At 37.2% G+C, this 21,251-nt stretch overlaps 1 protein-coding gene across 11 annotated transcripts in view; it reads right to left on the minus strand.

Moving 5' to 3' along the window:
- The window catches only part of LOC129740357 (sex determination protein fruitless), a 761,972-nt gene that overhangs the window by 34,142 nt on the left and 706,579 nt on the right, over positions 1-21,251 (minus strand). For 8 of the 11 annotated variants that reach the window (XM_055732010.1, XM_055732011.1, XM_055732009.1 and 5 more), the window contains one exon: positions 14,672-20,039. The exons of 2 other annotated variants lie outside the window; for them this stretch is intronic. In XM_055732010.1, the coding sequence (XP_055587985.1) occupies positions 19,477-20,039 (563 nt within the window). In that variant the 3' untranslated portion in view covers positions 14,672-19,476. Of the gene's footprint in view, positions 1-717; positions 20,040-21,251 lie in introns of those variants that run through there. One more of the 11 variants, XM_055732012.1, reaches the window with a different exon arrangement.

Here is a 21,251-nt window from a genome sequence, read left to right on the forward strand (position 1 = left end):
AAATACTGCGCAAGTGTAGCTATGGCTAAAACAAATCAAAAGGTAACTTAAACGGAAAAACGTAATCTCAACTAATTCGATACAATCTGAAATCGATAAAGAAACACTCATTTGGCTGTTGTAAAATGCATCCAAGATCAATTTCATCGTTGACTGGAAATCAATTTGACTCGCTGAGGAGCAATGGAAAGACGAATATTGCGACTAGCGCACCAATTTAGCAAAGCACGGTGACGTTTGCGGTCAAAATTGCGAATTGGCTCGCGTTTGGACCGCAAACTTTTTTTTTGTATCGCTAGAGTAGAGTAAGGAGATGCCGAAATTTCTTTTACTGTTCTGACAAATGTACGTCGCGCCATCAGGAGGAGGGTTCAAGTGACTAGTTAAGGAGCTGAAGTGGACCTTACGAATTACACCGAAGTATTGCGCCTCGAGCTCCAAATCGATTATTTGGAGTTAGAAGTGCGGTTGATGATGGGAGTAGTTGTTGTTGTTCAAAATCCAAGCCAAGTAGTGTTTTTTGATTAATATCAAAGAAATAGCAATTAATTTATTCAGTAAACTTTGTAAAAATACAGCGACTAAGAAAACATTACAATGTTTTATGTTTTTTTTTCGTTTTAATTTTATTTCAGGTTTATTCTGTTAATGTTTCATTACTTTTGTGTTTTCCTTTTCTCTAACCCAATTCGGGCGGTTTTAATGCAACCGAACCAGTGTTTTTTCTTCTTTTATTTGTTTCTAGGTATAATGTAATGGTTCCACATTGTGTTGTTTTGTTTTGTTTTGTTTTTTTTCCTCAATTGGACAATCATCATAGTACTTGTGGTTTTGCGTTTTAGTTTATTCTTTCTTCTCTCTGTTTTTCTCCATCGGAAAGAAAACATTTTCAATCTTAACGATCAAGAAGACGGTAACATAAACTCCAGTTATCCGATATTATGTTTGACTTTGTTTTTGTTTTGTTTCATATTTTGCCGTAGCTTGTTTCTTGGATAAAATCCCTAATCATGTTGTGTGTATGTGTATGTTTCGTTACCTTTCATTATAAATAATCATAACTAGTCAATATTGCACGTACGGTTCCTTTTTCTTCAATAATGGGTTTTGTTTATTTTCTTTTGTTTTGTTTTTTTTTCTGATGTTTGTTTTTATATTAATCATGTTTAAAAGTTACATCTTTACATTTATGTTCTTGTTCGCTTTCTACATTGACCTATAATTTATGTTTCAATCTTTTACCGTTTTTTCGTTTCTTGTTTTTCTTGTTCCTGCTTCTTCTCTTACAAAGTGGCTTTTCAAACAAGTTCACACCATTTCACAGCATTCTTTTCCGCGTGTATTTGCGCTTAATTTAGGGTTACTGTTCTCCTTCTTCTTCTTGATTTCTAAATGCAGTTTCTACCATTTGAGTGTGTACATTCCTAGGCTGTACACAGTACAGTTCTTCCATATTTTTTTTTAATATTTGAAAACAGAAGGAGTAAAAGACAAAAAAGGAAACACTCGTTCTCACCATTTTGTTTTTGTTTTGTTCCGTTTCCCCAGTTTTTTTTTTGTTTACATACTTTCTTCCATATTTAGCACCATCGTAAGCTAGCACTTGCATGCAACAACTTGCACGCAACCTAGCGGCAGCAGTAACGACAATCTTCAGTTCTGATTTTTTTCTTCCATTTCTTATGTGTGTGTGTTTTTTTTTCTCAGTAGTGATGTGTTTGTCTGTATATGTATTTGTCGACATTCAATGCGTGTGTTTATGTTTGCAACAGTCAAGCTCATGTTGAGTAAAGCCTAGTCTACACTAGGCAACTTGAACTGCGATTGCGGTTGCTGAGACTTGTTTTTGTTTACATTTGATGATGTCTCGTCTCAAGTCTCTCGACAGAATGGGAGACCTTCAGCAAACAAGATGTAAACATACACAAGTCTCAGCAACCGGAATCGCAGTTCAAGTTGCCGAGTGTGGAATAGGCTTAAAAAACGACGAACTTTGGCATAAAAATTGTTAACAGAATTGGCAATAAATTGTAAACAAAATTCGTGCCTTCCGCATCTGAAAATATGCGAATATGCAAATGTGCATAAGTGTGGTGATCATGTAACCTCTGTTAGCAAATAAGCTGTATTAAGTTCAATTCTCGCTCTAGTAGTTTTTTTCTTCTAAACTTTCGTTTAAATGTTTGGTTGTAATGATGATGACAGTTTTCCAAGCTAACAAGCTCAGAAACAAGATCTTCCATGTCTGGTTGAGAAAAACTCCATTCTACTGCACCGAGCAGTTATTCGTCCTTTCACGAAAACAAATCCGCAGTCGATTAATTAAAATTCAAACGACTTTTAACAGTTGCCTTCCGGCTAGCTGCACAATTACAGCTGCCGAATACTAAATGGCTTAATTTTTGCCAGAACAAGCATCTGTTTCCGGTCATTCCCGGTTCGTTTATTGCACGTAGCCGCGCCGTCAACGAAGAGTTTAACAAGTTGCGGTCAAAACTAATGTGTCCTGGCCTGTGTGCTTCTTCGACGAGACCGACCAGGAGACATTTTCGCTTAGTTTGCTTGATTTTTCCCCTCGATTTTAGGGAACTAAAAATGCACCAAGACTGAGAACGCTCTGGACTGGGGAAGAAGGTGTCAAAACTTTTCCACCGAGGGTTTTTCTTTTGGCTTTTGCTCTTCATCAGGCCAACCGCAATAATTATCTCTCCCCCGGAAAACTGTCTTTCGGGTTGGTTTTGCGATTTTTATACGCTTCTGCGACATCCTCCGCTAAAAGTCCTAATTGTTTTGTTTGCCTGGCGATTGAACGTGAGTGAGCTCGGGGAAATCGTGCTTTCTGTGGAGGATTTTACTTCAAATTCGTTTTTTTTAAATAGGGAAAACTATTCATCGGAGTCACCAAAACTTAATAAACCATCCAAAAGAATTATTTAAAAAAAAATCGCAGTTTGAACCCTGTAAGCTTATGCTAAAATTGGTCCTAAATTTATAATTTTAAATCACTTAAAATGTGGAAAATCAACATTTTTTATTGTTAACCAAATATTTTTTTGACAAATTTGCAAAAAAAAAAAAAAAATTTGCGTGGATTTCAAGAAATTTTTAGTTTTTCATATTTATAGTGTACTAAAATTCTGTTTTAGCTTTTTTTTGAGTTGCTTCCGTTAAAAAACCAATCAGCCAGCTTGTCAAACGAACAGCTGATTTCCCATTGTTTACAAGTTTTTTTTGGCAATCTCTGGCCCACTGAATAACAACAACATTAAGCATGTTCAGTTACCGCGCAGTATCTAAATGTGTTTGGCGCCAAAATCATATGCAAGGTGCACCTAATGCACCTATAGATGGTGCTACAATAACGTTTTTTTTTTTTTTTTTTTTCTTTATTTGGTTATGACCGAAGAAGTTTATAAAAACTGTTGAGGTTCAGGTAGATATGAATTTCTATAGATTCATCGGATTTGAAACTGTTAAAAAATGTGAAGTTTTTTTTTTTAATTAAAAAAAAATATATTTCGAAAAATCATTGAACAAATCTAATCTTCACAGTTCAAAATAAAAATCTACTGTGATGTTATGATTATTCAAAACAAAAAACATCAACAAAGCGGACCAACGTCTGTCTCAGGAAATACCAGATTCATGTTTGTAGCTTTTGAACGCATTTCGAATAATTTGAGCTTCTCATGTTTGTAGTGTAGTCGATTTCATTTTTCTTTTACTTTACCTGCCAAGGCTTTTCGGGTCAATATGACCCAAAGCGCATATTCCAAGCATTTTCATCATCATTCTGATATACTGAAGAACTGAGTCGTTTTAGAGACCAGGTATGTTCTATGAAAATGACAATCAAATTAACGGAAAAAAGTAAAATTTGAGTTGAGAAAATCGATTTATTGAGAAATTAGATACAGCGAAGCAATGCCAAAACTGTATGTCCTTTTTTAAATAAGATTTTTTTCAACAGAAAAATCCGGGATTGCGGTCAAAAATTTCCATCGGACCCCCACATGTTTATACATCGTCGGATAGATGTATTCGTGATAATTGCCAAAATCAAGGAAACACAAAAATACTTCAAATCTGTCAGAAATTGTAAGCAATTTAAAATTGTTTTTTGGGACTGTTTCATTTAAAATCAACTAAAGATAACCTGGTTAAACAAATCTACTTAATTTTGAAACATCGAGAAATCAAAATAAATTACCAACACAATGAATCTAATATCATCAAAATCGGTAGTAAAAAAACTATTTTGCCATTTTTTAATAAAAGTTTATTTTTGAAGTTTTACGCATTTTGAAAAATTCAATCTTCCATGTTAGTAGTAAGAATGAAAAAGGTAAAAATTTTAATATAGGTACATAAAAAAACCATTATTAAGTTGTTGTGATTACTCGTTTCATGTTTAAAAAAATTAACGAGAAACATTTCTAATTGAAAGTTTTGAATCTTGGGAAAAAGGTTCTCGTTTTTTGACAAATTTTCTTGACAAACACTAATAGGAAAATAAACACATATTTGCGTAGTTTTTGTGCATTTCGAAAAATTTGAGCTTTCCATATTTACAGTGTAAATGTCACTTTTTTCATTTGAAAGCAGAGGTGCCATGTGTCCTGATAATTCAGGATTTGTTCTGATTTTCGAGAGTCCGTCCTGATTTTTAAAATATTCCTGAAAGTTTCTGGTTAAAAAAATATCTTTATTATAATTGAATTTATAGTAAAATCATTAGGATATCGAACAAATCAGCAATAAAAAAGTTTAGTCGATAATGATCTTCGGTTCAGATGATATTTTAATGGTTGTTTTTTTTTTCATATAAACTGCAGGCCAGACAATGTACTTCTTGCCCTTGTTGCTTAAATTAAGGCATAGACGCCTTTATTTATGCCATTTAAGAAGAATTAGTGATGTGTTGAAAAATGCTGATTTTTTTCTTCATGGTGTCCTGATTTTGGACAAATCAACCTGGCATCCCTGCTAGAAAGCCCGGAAAAAAATGAGTATACCCATTATTGATTAGGTTTCACTTTTCGTTACACGTTAAAAATATCGATTCCAGCGTTGAATTACACTAAGGTCTTTTTGTACGCGGTTTGATTTTGCTCAGTTTTTCAAACACGGCTTCTTTTTACGCGGTTTTTTTTTGCTATGGATCTGATTCTTCTACACGGCTCTCGCGAATCAACACGTTTTTTGAGCGAAAATATTCCAAGTCCTATACGTTAACGAGGGAACTCATACCGCGTAAAAAAACCTTAGTGTAAAACGAAAAAAAAAGTGTCAAACAAAAATTATATCGATTTTAACACTGTTCAACACAACACATGCATTGTTGCCAGTTTAAAATTGTAGTTGGACTTGACAGTTTGCTCTTTTCAAAATTTTGACATTTGATTGTCACAAAGCAACTCAAACGTCAAAACCATTCGGAAACAAATTTTCGGTCCACCAACTCGTGTCGTTTTGTAGTGAATATTTTTTCTAAGTTCTGTTTACAGCGTTCTTTCTGTCAACTGGAAGTGTGTGTGGTAGAGTACGATTACGGGGAGGAATATTATGTTTGAGTTTACTTTTTTTTTTCAATAATTTTCTCCCTCTTTTTCTCTCCTATGAAATACATTTTACTGCCTTTGGGGGGTGGTTCAATTCTTCGGATTCTCGTTATCGAACCGAAGAGAACATTGTTGTTAGCGATGGTATTTTGTTTGTGTGTGTGTGTGTGTGTTAGTTAAAGATGGAAACCTGGCCACAAATCGAGCTTCTTCAACTTTGTTTTGTGTCGCTTTAATTTGTCTAGTGGCTTCTATTAATTTCTAGTAGCTGCTTCCAAAAGTTGGAAGAGCCTTTAATGCGGTGTTTTTTTCCCTATTCTACTGTTGTTTTGTGTCCGTTTTTGCTTGACGTAAGTAAAACGAACAAAAAAGTGTATTTATCCGTAAAAATGCATTACTACGACACATTAAAACTAGAAACGAAACAAACAAAACAGACTAATCGTGCACACGCTGACTGACTGACTAACTGACAAGTAGACATCGCGCGACTTCCTTTAAAAACTAGAACGAACTTTTCTTCTCTACAAGTAGGAGCGCCTATACTATTTACAATAGTTTCTCAAAATAAACAAACAAAAAAAAAGTAAACAAAAAATGTAACACATTGTGACAGCCGTTTAAATGAGGTAGTATTCACACAAGTTCAGGATCATTTTGCCTTCCGTCTGCTGAAGTCGGTTTTGCTTCGCGCGCGCTTGCAAAATAAGTGTTAAAAGAAATAAACAACAGTGTGTGTGTGTTTGTTTGAGAGTGTGTTTGTTTTTGTTTGCCATTTCGGGTTTGTTTGTGTGTGTGTGTCTTTTAAGCATACTAAAAACTTAACAATTAAACACATACATACAGTTACACATTCTACAAAAAAAACGTTACGGATAACTAAAATTGGTAATTTTATCATATTGCACATTGTTAGTAAAAATTATTCAGGTTTCTTCGTTACCACTCTCTTCCGCTGATGGTGGTCGTCATTCTTCACTTTACAATAATCATATGGTTTATTTGTGTTTTGTGTTTGTTGTTGTGGTCAACATTGTTTTGAATGCGGTTTTGTCGTTTTCTCGTTTCATATGTGTTATCTATATATGCTTACATGAGTATGTTTGTTTTATTTGCTTTTTTTTCTCCTATTAAATGCCTTCCGTTTGCTTCGTCTTTGCTTGCTGGCCATTTTGTTTTATCTTTGTTGTGACTGGTTTAACGTTTATCTATGTTTGTCTATCTTGGGAGGTTACTGTTTCAAGGAATGGTTTCTTGCTTGCTGGCCTTGCCTGTTGTCGGTGATCGGTACTGGTCGGTTCAATGTATGGCGGCAGTAGAATGTATTTCACTGTTTTTTTTTATCAATATTTCCTATATTTACAACACATTTCTGATACGCCAAATTTTCTTCTGTTTTTTGTTAATCTTTGATTTTTGCTTTTCAGATCGAGTCGTAGTAAATATCTTTCCGTGTTTGTTTTTTTTCATTTAATTTTCCGTAAATATTTTCTTTACCTTGTTTTCTTCTTCTGTCCCATTATAAATATAAATATATCATTACTTTTTTTTAGTGCCCAACTTTCTCTCGGGCATGAATCATTCAACTGCTAAACATAAACGCAATTAGTTTTTTTCAATTAGTTTTCGCTTGCAATGTAAATAAACAACTCAACTTTTTGGGGCGCGAAAAACTAAATCGATTACAGAACAACTTTGATTAATTAGCCTAGAATTGAATTAACTCGAATAGTTATAAATAATATAAATAAATTATTACAATTAGTTTGCCTACGTGTTAAACAGGTTTGTTACCACTTGTTTCTTTTTTGTTTTAATCTGACTCAATTTATTATTCATTATATCATTACTACAGTTATGCCCACGAGGAGGGTTAGCGATAGAAAACAATAACTTCCATTGTTTTATCGCCCCCCGATTATTCTGTTCGCGCTACAATCGGAGGGGAGATGTGGTGGGTCTTTCTAGTTAGTTTCTAGGTTAGGGGATGCGGGATTCTGACTGTTTACGTTTTTCGATGAATCAACTCTAGAAAAAAAATCCGGTGATATCGTTGACCAAACCTGACAAGAAATGTACAAACAGGAAACACGACGACGACGATGCATTTGGTAGTTGTGGTTGCACCGCATATTCTAAGTTACTTTAAGTTTGAGCAATACGTTTGACACTAGTTTGTTTACGTGTGTGTTTTTGTTTGTTTGTATGTTTGTTTGGGTGTAAGGATGAGATTTTTTTTTGCAACACAGTCTATCATTTTCGGTAATAGACTAGCTAGCGATCTCATCAAGTAGGGGTGTGCATTTTTTTGTGTGGTTATATTCGTGTGGTGCTCTACCGTTGTTTTTTCTTTTTCAATGTAAACTGTTGAACACTGAACAAAAAAGTAACCATAAAATAACAAGTAAAAGTTGCTAAAATTGGCTGGAACGCTTAACATTTCAAATCATCCTATAGTTGTTTTGACTAATGATGTTAAATCCTTTTGTGTAGTAAAAACCAATTAGTTGGTTCACTGATCCAAGAAAATACAAATGAATCCTAAACTTCAGTTCAAGAACTAAGAGAAACTTCTAGCTACATATTCAAAAATGACTATTAAGATTGAATATTTAAAAAAATCATATCAAATGAGTCTGGGTAATCAAAATTACCAAAAATTATACACGCTCATTGGAATTTAACCAATTTTCATGATGTTTTTGGTTCGCAAAAGTATTAAAAACCTATCAGAAAAGCAATTAGGAATACTCTAATATGTGTTGTGAGCCTACTTGGTTGAGTAATTCTACCCAATCAACGCAATTGAAAAATTCCCTTCAATTCAACCACGGTATAAGAAAAGTTCAGATATCGATATTTCGATTGCAGCTTACTATCTTCTTCAGTGAGCGTTTTCGATTTATAAATGAACGTTCACTGAAGAAGATTGTAAGTTGCAATCGAAATACCGGTAATGAAGAGAAAAGATAAAAAATGTAGAGACGTCCGTTCCCGATTGATGTCAAACAATGTTATGACTTTTTGTATTTAATTTCTACAAAATATTGAATATCTCTTTAAATGTTTGTTAAAGTAGGGGAAAATTGGCTAAAGAATAACTTGTTGAGCCTTTGTCCAACCATTTTTGATATCATTCAAATTTGACAGGCTTCAGCTGTACGTGGGTAACTTTGAAAGCGCTTTTCAGCTACACTGTATCAAAAAATTGTCCGTACAGCACGTACCTTGACATCCAAACAATCAGAAAGTGCACTTTTTCAGTCAATAAAAATACTACAATTACATCATTCGCTGCAGAAACTAGTCCTTTTTGTAGATCAGTATTAAAAATGTTTATAAATTAAACCTTAAAAATAATCCAATTCATTTAGTATAGAAAGTCCCAAAAACGACGTCAAAAAATTGTCCGTACACTGAGGCCTTTGTCAAATATTAGTCAAGTAAACAGTTATGTGTCAGTCTGTCAAACGCAGAAACGTGAGTTGAATCTCAGCAAAGACAATTTCCAGTGGTCTGAGCGATAAAAACGGTAAAATGAACTTTGTCTTGCGTAAATCAGTAGATGTTCGTGTTTTCGGATGTCAACGGGTATTTTTTCGTGAGAAGCAGACATTTTCCTGTTAATTAAATCCACAAAAATTAACAAGAAAATGTCTGCTTATCACAAAAAAATACCCGTTGACATCCGGAAACTGATTGCTGACCTGAAGAATGACGGTAAAAGCTTATCCGAAATGGCAGGTATAGTAAAACGGCCACGATCGTCAGTTCAGTATGTCCTTCAGAACTTATAGAAGACTAACTCCCTTGAGACTACTCCAGGAAAAGGCCGCAAACTGAAGCTTACGGATCGTCACCATCGCATCATTGTCAGGGAAATCGTCAGAATCCTAAAATCAGTGCCCCGAAACTAGCTGACAGGCTGAAGAATTTTGAAAACATACAGGTTAATCCTCAAACGGTACGGAACATACTTCATGAGAAAAAATACCGAGGTCGTGTTGCTCTTAAGAAGCCGTTTATATCTGCTAAAAATAAGAAAAAGCGGCTGGAATACGCTCAAAAGCATGTCCTGGAAACGGAAGAGTTCTGGCAGAACGTCATATTCACTGACGAAAGCAAATTTAATATTTTTGGGTCTGACGGACATGTAAGAGTATGGTGTAATCCAAATAATGAATTGGATCTGAAAAATTTGCGACCGACAGTTAAGCACGGTGGAGGCCATGTAATAGTGTGGGGTGCTTTCAGCGCAAATGGCTCCGGAAACTTGACATTCATTCACGGAGAAAAACAAATAGATTTATCAGTCATATTTACGCATCTACAGGAATATAAATATGATTGTTTGGTCCTGACCCGAAAATACGATCAAACCAACCATCAGCTTATACGATTAGTCTCCCGAGAGTTAGTCTTCTTAAAGTTCTGAAGGACATACTGATCCGACGATCATGGCCCTTTCACTATTCTATGTGTAATTCGAAGACAAGTAAATAAATAAATTTCGGACTAGCTTTTACCGTCATTCTTCAGGTCAACAATCAGTTTCCGGATGTCTACGGGTATTTTTTTTTTGTGAGGAGCAGACATTTCCTGTTAATTTAATCCACAAATTATTGAAAACTACTGATTTATGCTAAGTTAAGTTCATTTTACCGTATTTATCGCTCCGACCACTGGAAATTGTCTTTGCTGAGATTCAACTCACGTTTCTGCGTTTGACAGACTGACACATAACTGTTTACTTGACTAATATTTGACAAAGGCCTCAGTGTACGGACAATTTTTTGACATCGTTTTTGGGACTTTCTATACAAAATGAATTGGATTATTTTTAAGGTTTAATTCATAAACATTTTCAATACTGATCTACAAAAATGACTAGTTTCTGCAGCGTATGATGTAATTGTAGTATTTTTATTGATTGAAAAAGTGCACTTTTCAATTGTTTGGATGTCAAGGTACGTGCTGTACGGACAATTTTTTGATACACTGTATATCAAACAATCTGTTGTTTAGTTATTGTTTAATCAATGATAATAGCGAATTGATCGAAATAAGGTTTTTTTTTTATTTTCTGAACTCGAAATTTCTTACTTTACTGGCCTAGCCGAAAAATTCACTTTTTATTCTGGAAGCATTTCGATTCCAATTTCGATTTCTTTGTATGAAGTGGATCTTGGTTGGGAGATATTTCAGTCGTTTTTCTAATGCTCCACAGAATTCATAATTGGTTCTGCGTTCTGCGACATGAGACCAACAAGTCGAAGGTTCAAAGTTTGAGACAAGTTCAAATGAAGAAAAAACAACAAGAGAGAGGAAATGTACCCACCCAGACAACCAGAAGTCGTATTTTATTTTACAGATTATATCATACAGAATGTTATTGAAACTCATTTTCGTATATCTGCACCTACAATGTGCGGCCCATCATATTCTTTATCGTATTTGAATGCATTGCATGACTTTATTACGACAATCCGTATATCTGCACCTACAGTGTGCGTCCTATGCATCCCATTTAAATCTTTATCGTATTTAAATACATTGCATGATTTTATTACGACAATACAATCCAACTCAAGAATATGTGTGCTAGTGTACCTATATGGCCTCCAAAATGATACGTATATACTGGTTTTGCTGCGTTATATACGATATGTTTACACGTATATTTGCGCGTATAATTGTGTTGCAAATTCGAAATACCCACCAAATGGTTGTCTGGGTAGCTGGCAAAGATCGGGCAGACATCATTCTTTTAGTTTCTTTTGCTGATCCGTCAATTGACGTTTCATGACATCTTCGTTGATAATTTTTTCAAATCCAGATGTTTAAAAGCTGAACAGTAGCTTCTTCGCGGATTTTGGTTGCCTTATTTCAGCTAGATTGCTGATTAAAAATTATAACCAGGTATTGTTTTAGCAAAAAATGATTGTAGAGAGAACTTTCCCTTTTCGTGGAGCGTCGGGTAACAAATTGTTACTAATAATGAAGAACTTGATAGGAACAGCGCTGGTACAAACCTCATGCTGGAAGGTAAGTGACCAAAACTTTATAAATTGGAACTAAAATAAAAAAAAAGGTATAACCTATAGATTTGAGATTTATTTGACCAATATTTGTTATAAAATTTTCAGTAAAAATGATTGACCCAGATTTCAAGTTTAAAATCAAACCAAAATTTTGGAACAAGATAATTGGATAGTTAGGAAATATCGATGCTCAATCCGTTCAAGAAGTTTCGTTTCGATATAATCCGTTATCTTTTTATTTAAAAAAAAGGATGTTCATTAAACAAAAGTTTAAATTGTTCTTACAATTTTGTTAGAAAAAATCGCTTATTTATGGCATACAAAATATGCCTCTTACCAACACAGCCATTAGAGAGTGTAGTAAGATACCCACTTTAAACATCAGTGACATCAATCGCTAGCACAACTGAGCTTACTTGAGTAGGGTCCACTACTGGAACTCCGCATTGGCAAGTCTGCCAGGTCCATACATTGAACTCCACATTAGAAAGCCTGCCAATCTTGCCAAGTCTACCACATAACGTCGTCAAAAAGACTGAAGTATTGTGACAGCAATCGCTAGAACAACTGAGCTTACTTTAATACGATTCACTACAGGAACATCAGTTAAATACACGCTTAAAACATCAGTGACAGCAATCGCTAGCACAACTGAGTTTACTTCAATAGGGTCTTCTACAGGAACTTCAGTAAAATACACGCTTCAAACATCAGTGACAGCAATCGCTACAACAACTGAGTTTACTTAAATAGGGTTCACTACAGTAACTTCGCAATGGCGATCCTACCAGGTCCATACATGGAACTCCACACTGGCGAGCCTGTCAATTCTGCCAAGTCTACCACACAACGTCGTCAAAAAGACTAAAGTATTGTGATAGCAATCACTAGAACAACTGAACTTACTTCAATAGCGTCCACTACGGGAACTTCGCAATGGCTATCCTGTCAGATCCATACATGGATTTCCACATTGGCGAGCCTGCCAATCTTGCCAAGTCTACCAGATATCATCGTCAAAAAGACTGAAGTATTGTGAGTTATAATCGTACAGTTGTATACAGTTTGAAGGTTAATAATTTAGATAACCAATACATCGAAACGAGAACTTAAGAATCGGATTGAGGCTGACTGAGCAAAAAAGGGAGATCATTCGGATAAGCCGGATTGTCCCCAAGACTACACTACTAGGTATTAAGCTCTTGCTGTGCCACTACTAGTTATACGGTCTCTACAGTCTATATATTCTCACTAGAGAGTAGTAGTTGATTGATGATGGTTTCTAACCTTTCTATAGCTCTGTTTGCACGATTGGTAGGTAGGAAGTTATCTATTAAAAGGGTGCGGGATTCATGAGATGGATAGAAAACGTCGCTAGCAGAACACAGAACTAGTTTACGGGGAATAATATCGGGTCTAGGGTCTACAGGGGTGAGAGTTTATGATTTCTTGATTAGGCTAGGTGGGTTCTCTATCTATCGATGTAAATGGATTGCTTTTACGACCGATGTTTATCTCGCAGCCGCAGAGGAAACTATTGTGGAGGACTCGAAATGTTCTAAAGTTGATGGGAAGAAATTTTCGTTTCTGATTGTTTTCGAACACTTTGTGGCACAGTACGGAGACTCTTGAGGTTTGGATTTGGCTTAAACATTTGCTGCGTTTCAATGGAATATCTTTAACAACGGTATTTTTGCGGGGACCGGGTGAGTTGGTAAACGATATCAGATTTTTTTCGTCGATTGTTCATTAGATAGAATCATGTTTTCAAAAAAAAAAAAATGTAAAATGAAACGAGAAACTCGATTGGTGTAGAGGTATAAAATCTATAAAATGTATAAAACAAAACAAATGCCGTTAACTTAAGAAGGAATACAGAAAAGCACAGTTGCATGACCGCATCAAAAACTATTTGTATACAAAATCAACAATAAAGTTCGGGTGTATGTGTGTAAACAAGACCTTTTACATGACCGATAGGTTTGAATGTCCATATAGCTATCGCAGTTCGGTTCGCTCTGCCACGCCAGGTGGCAGATCGTTCTGTTGAGTTGACGGTGGCCGGGAGCTGGCCATGGGTTCGGAGTAACTACCCTTGAAACGATCGATCGTTCCCTTTTCCCTGTCGCTTCGGCTGTTGTAGAAATAACTAAGATCGTCACTGAAACCTTCAGCACCGGCGTCAGCATTTCTACCCAGAGCTTCAACGCCGAGGTTGCCGGTGTATAGATTGCCGGTGCTACTACTACGTCTTCCGAAAAGACTATGACCGTTTTCGAGATTCTTCCAGTGTCCGCTGAACGGTTCAGCTGATGTGCGAAGATTGTCTAGATATGACGGGGAAATGCTAGTGTTCTCAAGCATGGGTGTTGACCGGACGGCTGTCGTCCGTTCATTGACAGGTACTTCGGTGGTTGCTGCATATCGATTGACTACCTTAGAGGAACTATCTACGTCTACGCCGTTATCGCTAGTATATTGATGAATACTGCCGTAACGTCTGCCATACTGTTGTGACGCATGCTGCTGTAGTGACTGATGTTGAGCGGGCTGGGTATTGTTGGTTAGGTTAGGGTAGTATCCAAACTCTCTATTGTCGGGCACATCGCTTGGGCGTGATTGACTATTATAGGTCGGTGGCCAGTGGTATTTTCTATATCAGTCGGACGTGCCGCTCTGTGAGTTCGCACCAGGCGACGAGGAGGCGGCAGATGTCATAGAAGCAGCAGCAGCCGCCGCCACGGCTGCCGCAGTCGTTGCATTTGGAATGGGAAAGTCTGCCTTGAACGGATTGAGACCGTAGTTGGCGTTGACAGCTGCAGCAGCGGCGGCCGCATTAAGCTCCGACTTGAAATTATTAGCTACGGCGGCCGCTGCCGAAAAGTCCGGCTTAAAACTGTTGGCTGCTGCTGCGGCGGCTGAAATTGCAGCAGCCGCTGCCGCCGCCTGTGAAGCCATCGCTGGCGGTATCATGTTTTCAAATTTTCTCGTATCGGGATTGAACATCGGATGTTTGAACTTGCAGTGCGTTCGCAGATTATCACTCCTGGTATACGTGGCTCGGCACAGCGGACACTCGAAGCGGCCCGGAAAGTGCACGTGATAGTGATTGCGTATATGCGTCACGACCTTACCGCACAGTTTACAGCGATGCAGATTACAGCCGCCCGACAGACGCTCAAACGTAAGCCGCATATGCCAGGCCTTGGAGCCTGTGGGAAGATAACACACAAAGAGAAACGGGGACAGCAAAACAAAGAGAGAGAATGTCACACGTAGTTCGACTTGATTTTTGTTTGGTTGAGTTGAGGTATTTATAGTTTGTTTTTATGATACTGTTTCACTTGGACACTTGAGAGAGAGAGAGCACCGGGGTTGTAGGTTACACTTAATGATTGAAAAAATAATAAAAAAACGAAAAATAAGTTTGACCAACGGAAAAATCTTAAGACAACACAAAAATAAAACAAAAAAAAAATCAAAACAAAAACAAAAATGACAGTGATATCAAAACGAACATAAAAAAAAACATAAAAATAGTGATAAATCGAAACAAAAGAAAATGAAAATAACAACCAAAACTGTACAAAAATACTTCAGTAAGAAAAACCATTTAGTAGGTTACGCGGCGGCTATCGGTTTTCGCATTTTTGCCATGTTTGTAGCTGATGCTGCTTGTGTTTCTCTTTATTACAGGGTTAAGTTCCGCGCTTGTTTTACTGTTGGTTTTTTTTTTGGGTTTGTTGTTTGCTTATTATTATTCGGCAGTAGTCTTGTTGATTTGGGTTTATTTGCAGCATTTGAGGCAGAAGGTTAAAATTCTTTAGACAGAGATATTAGGCTACAGTGGACAGAAAATCCGATTAAATACGAAGAAATACACATATACAGAGATAATATTATATTAGAGAAAATTAAAACACTTGTTTGCTTCAAAATTTCGGCCACTGCTCGACTGAGAAATACGTGTGTTTTGATGTGCGAACGAGAAACAGACAGAGAAATAGAGAGCAATAAAAGTGTTCATTTGTTGGTGTTTGTTTGAGCATATGTAGTGTGAATGTTTGTGTGTGTGAGAGAAAGATAAATTGTTATGGTTTTGGTTTTAGTAACACACTTACTCGGAAGAACAACGTAACTCCAGTCACAAATTGTACACGGAATAAAAATAACGAGAGAGAGTGAGAGAAGGCGAGAGCACAACACCAACAATTTCGGGAGAGACAGAGAGAGTGAGATTTAAACTTATTTCAAACGCAAATTTATGCTTTCGTTTTAGTTTTTTTTTCTCAACGGTTGTTTCCGGTGATTTTTGTTTTATGGACAAAAATTTAAAATAAAAGTAATATAATTTTCCTTAAATGCTAAAAGAAAAAATCACCAACCAGCACCAACGCTAAGAAACTCTCGGCGTAAATAAAAATATTAAAATTACAATGGTGAAATGAGAATTTTGTATACATGTACACTGACTCGGTTGAAAATATCTCTCACGCACTCATCAAAGCGACAAGAAAGAAATCTCCAAACCCATAAAAAAATAACATCGTTTCCCGATACAGCAAAACGTGTTAAAAGCACAAAAACACTTAAAATATATATGTAGGTACAGATGACAATATTTACACAGATAGAGAATGGTGGAATCAGAACGAACAAAATGGTTGCAAAGAGAAAACACCGAGAATGGGGAGACAATTTTGCTTCGTTCGCACACAGAAGAACAATAGAGAAACCGTTATAAAAACACTTTGCAGCGAAATTGGAAGGGTTTTTTTCAGATTTATTTTCGAACATTTTCAGTTGAGTTTAAATAACAGTAGGGCATTGATTGAAGTAAAACAGTTACAGTTTTGCATAATATCGTGTACATTTCTGCCAAAATAGTCGTGCAGAGTTAAAACCCGCAGCCATTTCCTTTTTGTAGATGAGTTTTAGAAATGGCAAACAAGAGAGAGAAAGCGCAGAGAGGATTTTTAAAGAGCGGGAATTGGATAAAATTGATGCCAAGAAGAAGCTGCAGATTGTGGAGTTGAAAGTCAATTGCCAATTTAGCTGAATAACATTCTTACAGCTTAAAATTTGAAAAATATTTTTAAATATTTAAGTGAAGAAAAGGTTTGGCCTTCTTCTATTGATATATTCTAAGAAGGCATTAATCTTTTACAACTGAACGTAAACGTTCCAGTTTCTTTTTTCTTCAAATTGGGTGAATTTTTATGAGTGCAACTTGATAAAATTTCTGAATGTCAGTGCATCATGTCGTTAGATAAAGACAAACAGTCAAAAAAAATTAAATATTAATCAGCTATTCTAGGTAGTATAAAGATTTTCGAGTAGTTATTTTTCCGAATCATTCCAATTGATCGATGGACAGATGGCTTCTTGCTCGTTGTTTCAATTTTGTTGCGAAGACACAGAGATTTTGGATTCTCAAAACTGACACAGTCATGCTTATGTAGATTTCAACCTTTCCCTTCAAAGAACATAAAAATTTAGAAATAAAATCAACGAAAGAAAAGAGGGATGTAATCATAAAAAATGGAACGCAAAAACGATGCAATTGATTCTGTCTAATGGTTTATACGATTTTTTTTCAAACTGTCAAATTATACCAGAACTCGAAGAGTCCCTTGAGGAACTCGTTGAGTCATATTGAGCTACTCGATGAGTCTCTTTGAGGAACTCGATGAATTCCCCGAGGAACTTGTTTAGTCCCTTTGAGGAACTCGTTGAGTCTCCTTGAGGAACTCGTCGAGTTCGCTTGAGAAACTCGTTGAGTCCTCTCGAGGAACTTGATTAGTCTCCTTGAGAAACTCGATGAGTCCCCTTGAGTAACTCAATGAGTACCTTTGAGGACCTCGATGAGACTCCTTGAGGTACTCGAAGAGTCCCCTTGAGAAACTCTATGAGATCCATTGAGGAACTCGTTGAGTTCTTTAGAAAAACTCTTTGAGTCCGCTTGAGGAACTCGTTGAGTCTCCTTGAGGAACTGGATTGATTCCTTTGAGGAACTCGATGAGTCCCCTTGAGGAACTCGATGAGTTCCCTTGAGGAACTCGATGAGTTCCCTTGAGAAATTCGATGAGTTCCCTTGAGAAAATCTTCGAGTCCTCTTGAGAAACTCGATGAGTCTCTTTGAGGAACTCGAATAACTTCCCTAGGAAATTAATTAGTCCTTTCAGGAACTCGTAGAGTGCCTTCAGAGAAACTTGTAGAGTTCGCTCAGGAACTTGTTGAGTTTCCTCAAGGAACCCATTTGAGTTTCCTCAGAGGATCTCGTCGAGCCTCCTCAGGGAAACTTTTTGACTCCTCTCGGAGGAACTCGTTAAGTCTTCGCAGAGGAACGTGCATATTTCACTCAGAGGAGCCCTCTCAGAAGAACTCATCGAATCGTTTCAGGAACTTAGAAATTCGTTGAATGAACTCCGGAAATCTTTGATTCCTTTTGGAGGTACGTCAGAGAAACACCTTGAGTGCTCTCACATGACCTCGTTGAGTGTACTTCTATAAACTCGTTGAGTCTCCCCAGAAGAACTCATTGAGTTCTCATAGTAGAACTCGTTGAGTCCTTTTGTTCATTTGACCACCTCATCAACTCCGAGGAATCCGTTGAGTCCCTTCTGAGAAATTTGTTGAGTCTCCTCAGAAACTTGTTGAGACCCTTGAGGAACTCGTTCTTCGAGCTCCTCCCTCAGTGGAACTTTTCAACTTGTATAAGTCTCGTGAATGAAGTTTACTCCAATTGTCTACGTAAAGAGTACCAATAGATTGTGAAACAGAGAGAAAATTTATATTGATTGCACATTTTTGTTAAATCCTTCAAAGTTAATTGGTTTTGGAGAAGCTGAATCATCTCAGAAATTTAGATGAAGTTTACAGTTAAAAAGGGTTGCGAGCCTTTTCGTTTTCTTCAACATTTTTTTTTGTTTACTGTGCCACAAAGTGGAAATCGATGGTCCAATCGATGTCGGCAAGAGGGTTTTTTGCAGCTTTGTTTGGTGGGATTTTTGGTTTTGTTTTTTTTTTTGTTCATGGTGATGTGAGGGGACTTTAAGCGCGCGCGCTATCCTTACCTTATTATTTAGCATACTGGGCGCAGGTTTTTTTTTTCTAACTTATTGTGCAACGAAAAGTTATTTTTGCTTCTTTATAATATGTTTCCTTTTTTTTAATTACTAATCGGTGCGATTAAATTTATCTTGTGTTTTTTTCCTTTATGGTTTGTTTTCACCTTCGTCACCTTACATATTTGCAATAGTTTGTTGCTCGGTATATAAATATAGTATTCTATATAAAAATATATCTATGTATATTACTCTCTACATTTTTAATAATATTCTACAGTGTTGTATATGACTTTGAATTTTGATCTTGGGTTATGAGTCTAAATGCGGATTACTTCTAGAGAGAGAGAGAGAGAGCGGGAGAGCGTAAACAAGAGAAACTGATGGACTAGAAAAAGTAACGCACAACCTATTGAACGAACTTAAAAACTTGAAACTTACAGAGCATTATTGGTTCAATAGCTGTTAGATAAGGTCCCCATATTTTGTGTGGCTGTAGGTGAGTTCCCTTTTTCCTCTTCTTAAATGGCTCTTCTAGATATGGGTTAGAGATAATTTCAAAACTTCCTACTTAACATATAAGCAAATTCCAACAACTTTGTGGAGACTATTTGGACTATGGCGTAGATTTGCTTAGTTTTTCTTGGTATGCAAAATCAAAGGACTAGAGTAAGAGAGATTCTTGTGTATGAGTTGTTGCGCACTAGTGTTTGTATGTATTTGTAGGGCTCCCTAGGCTGAGAGCGCTTCTTATATGAAGGCATTCTTCATGCACTTGAGCCGCTGTTTGTTTCTGGCGGCGTTTAATCACATGTGTACGATGTGGTTGTAGAAGCGATCCCTCAGCTCGGGATGTTTGACCTTGCAGTGGGCCTTCATGTTATCGCGGCGGGTAAACTTTTGGCCGCATACGGGACATTCGTGGCTCTGGGGCCGATGGATGTTGGCATGATGCCACCGATTGGAGACGGTTTTGTGACAGCTGACGCAACTGTACAGCGTCGGGAAGGTACCGGTTAGTTGGATGAACAACGACGAATAGTCAATGTTGTGATCGCGCCGAGTTGCGCTCGAAGATCTTCGGCCTTCGCCGCCGCCGCCGGAAGATCCGTTTGTGTCGCTGCCTCCGGTCAGACCGGCTGGAGCCGAGAGACTTCCGCTACTTCCACTGGGAGATCCGACCATCAGCGGTGGACCAAGATGCTGCTGAGAGCCACCATTGGCGCTGCTAATCCCATTCAGACGGCGGCGATCCAATAAACCGTCTACGCTCATTGGCCCATTGCCGGTATTGAGGGCGCCGTCATGATGCATGAAGGCAGCCGCCGGATGATGTCGGGAGGCCATCGCCAGCCGCAGTATTCGGTCACCTGTAAAGCACACAGGCACACAAAAGTTGGCGTCACCGGGCCGCGCCTCACCACACACACAGACTTAGGTAATATAGACAGATACATATGTATATGTGGAACTAAAGGAGGTTTCTGATTCGTAATTTTTTTTTTGGTTTAAGGTGGGCAGTTTCAACTACTTTTTTTTGAACATGTTTAGGCGGCAACTAGTTTTTTTTTGTTTTAGCTTAACGAGATTAATGAATAATATACGATATGTGTGGTGTGATAAGATTACAAAACAATCACTATAAACTAGAGAGAGACTCCATACTAGCGGATGCTTGCGGCAGTGGACACACAATTGGCGACCGTTTGGAGCTGGATTCTGTTGTTCTCTACCAGGAGACGGATTCGTGGTGGTAATCTTCCGATTCAATTCCTGCTAGGGGTGTCACAGGAAAAATTTTCGTTCCGTATTCGTTTGTTTGTTTTTGTTTTAGATTTATTTTTCTGGATGCAGATTTCAATCTCGATAGCGGTTCATTCTGATTAAATTGGTGGATTTGGATGCACTAACACTCAGGTAAACACTTCCAGTGATTGAGTAACGTAAACAAAACGGAAAACAAAAAACTTCCAAACTCAACTAGGTATATGTATAGGTAACTTATAACTGGCTAGTTTTAGATTGGTTTCGATACGATACGGTTTAGCTGGTTTTTGTTGCAAATAATCGCTCTAAGTAACTGGTGAGTAGGTGGATGTGGAGGATATGCGGGATTGGGCGATGGCGGTGGTTTTTCATTTACAAGGCTATGGTTCTAGGCATGACCTTGTTATTGTTTTGGAGCTGATTCCAGTGTACAACTTTTCTGCAAGTTGTTAAATCACGTCAAAGTCGCTACCTCGAATCACTCAAAAGCACAAGTCATAAGGATTGGATCGGAAGCCATTTTGTGGAGCTGATTTGCGTGTGTTGTACTCTCAACAATGGGCACGTGGGCATCTCTACGACAAAACTGCATCCGGTGAAGGGTTTAAGCGTTTTTTTTTGTGTTTTTGGGAATCATCTAAAATAACGTTTTCTAAGTTCTAAGGGAGCGAAGGATGGGGTTTTGTTTGTTTACTATTTTGCGTATGTGTGTTTTGTTGTTGGTGTGTGTGGAACAAAGGAAAGTGTGGCTGCTAAGTTTGGTTAACAACACTGGAATTAGGCGCGCTCGTTTTTGTGATTTTTGTTGGCAACTG

This window comes from Uranotaenia lowii, chromosome 1 (assembly GCF_029784155.1).
Source record: "Uranotaenia lowii strain MFRU-FL chromosome 1, ASM2978415v1, whole genome shotgun sequence".
NCBI classification, from domain to species: Eukaryota; Metazoa; Arthropoda; class Insecta; order Diptera; family Culicidae; genus Uranotaenia; species Uranotaenia lowii.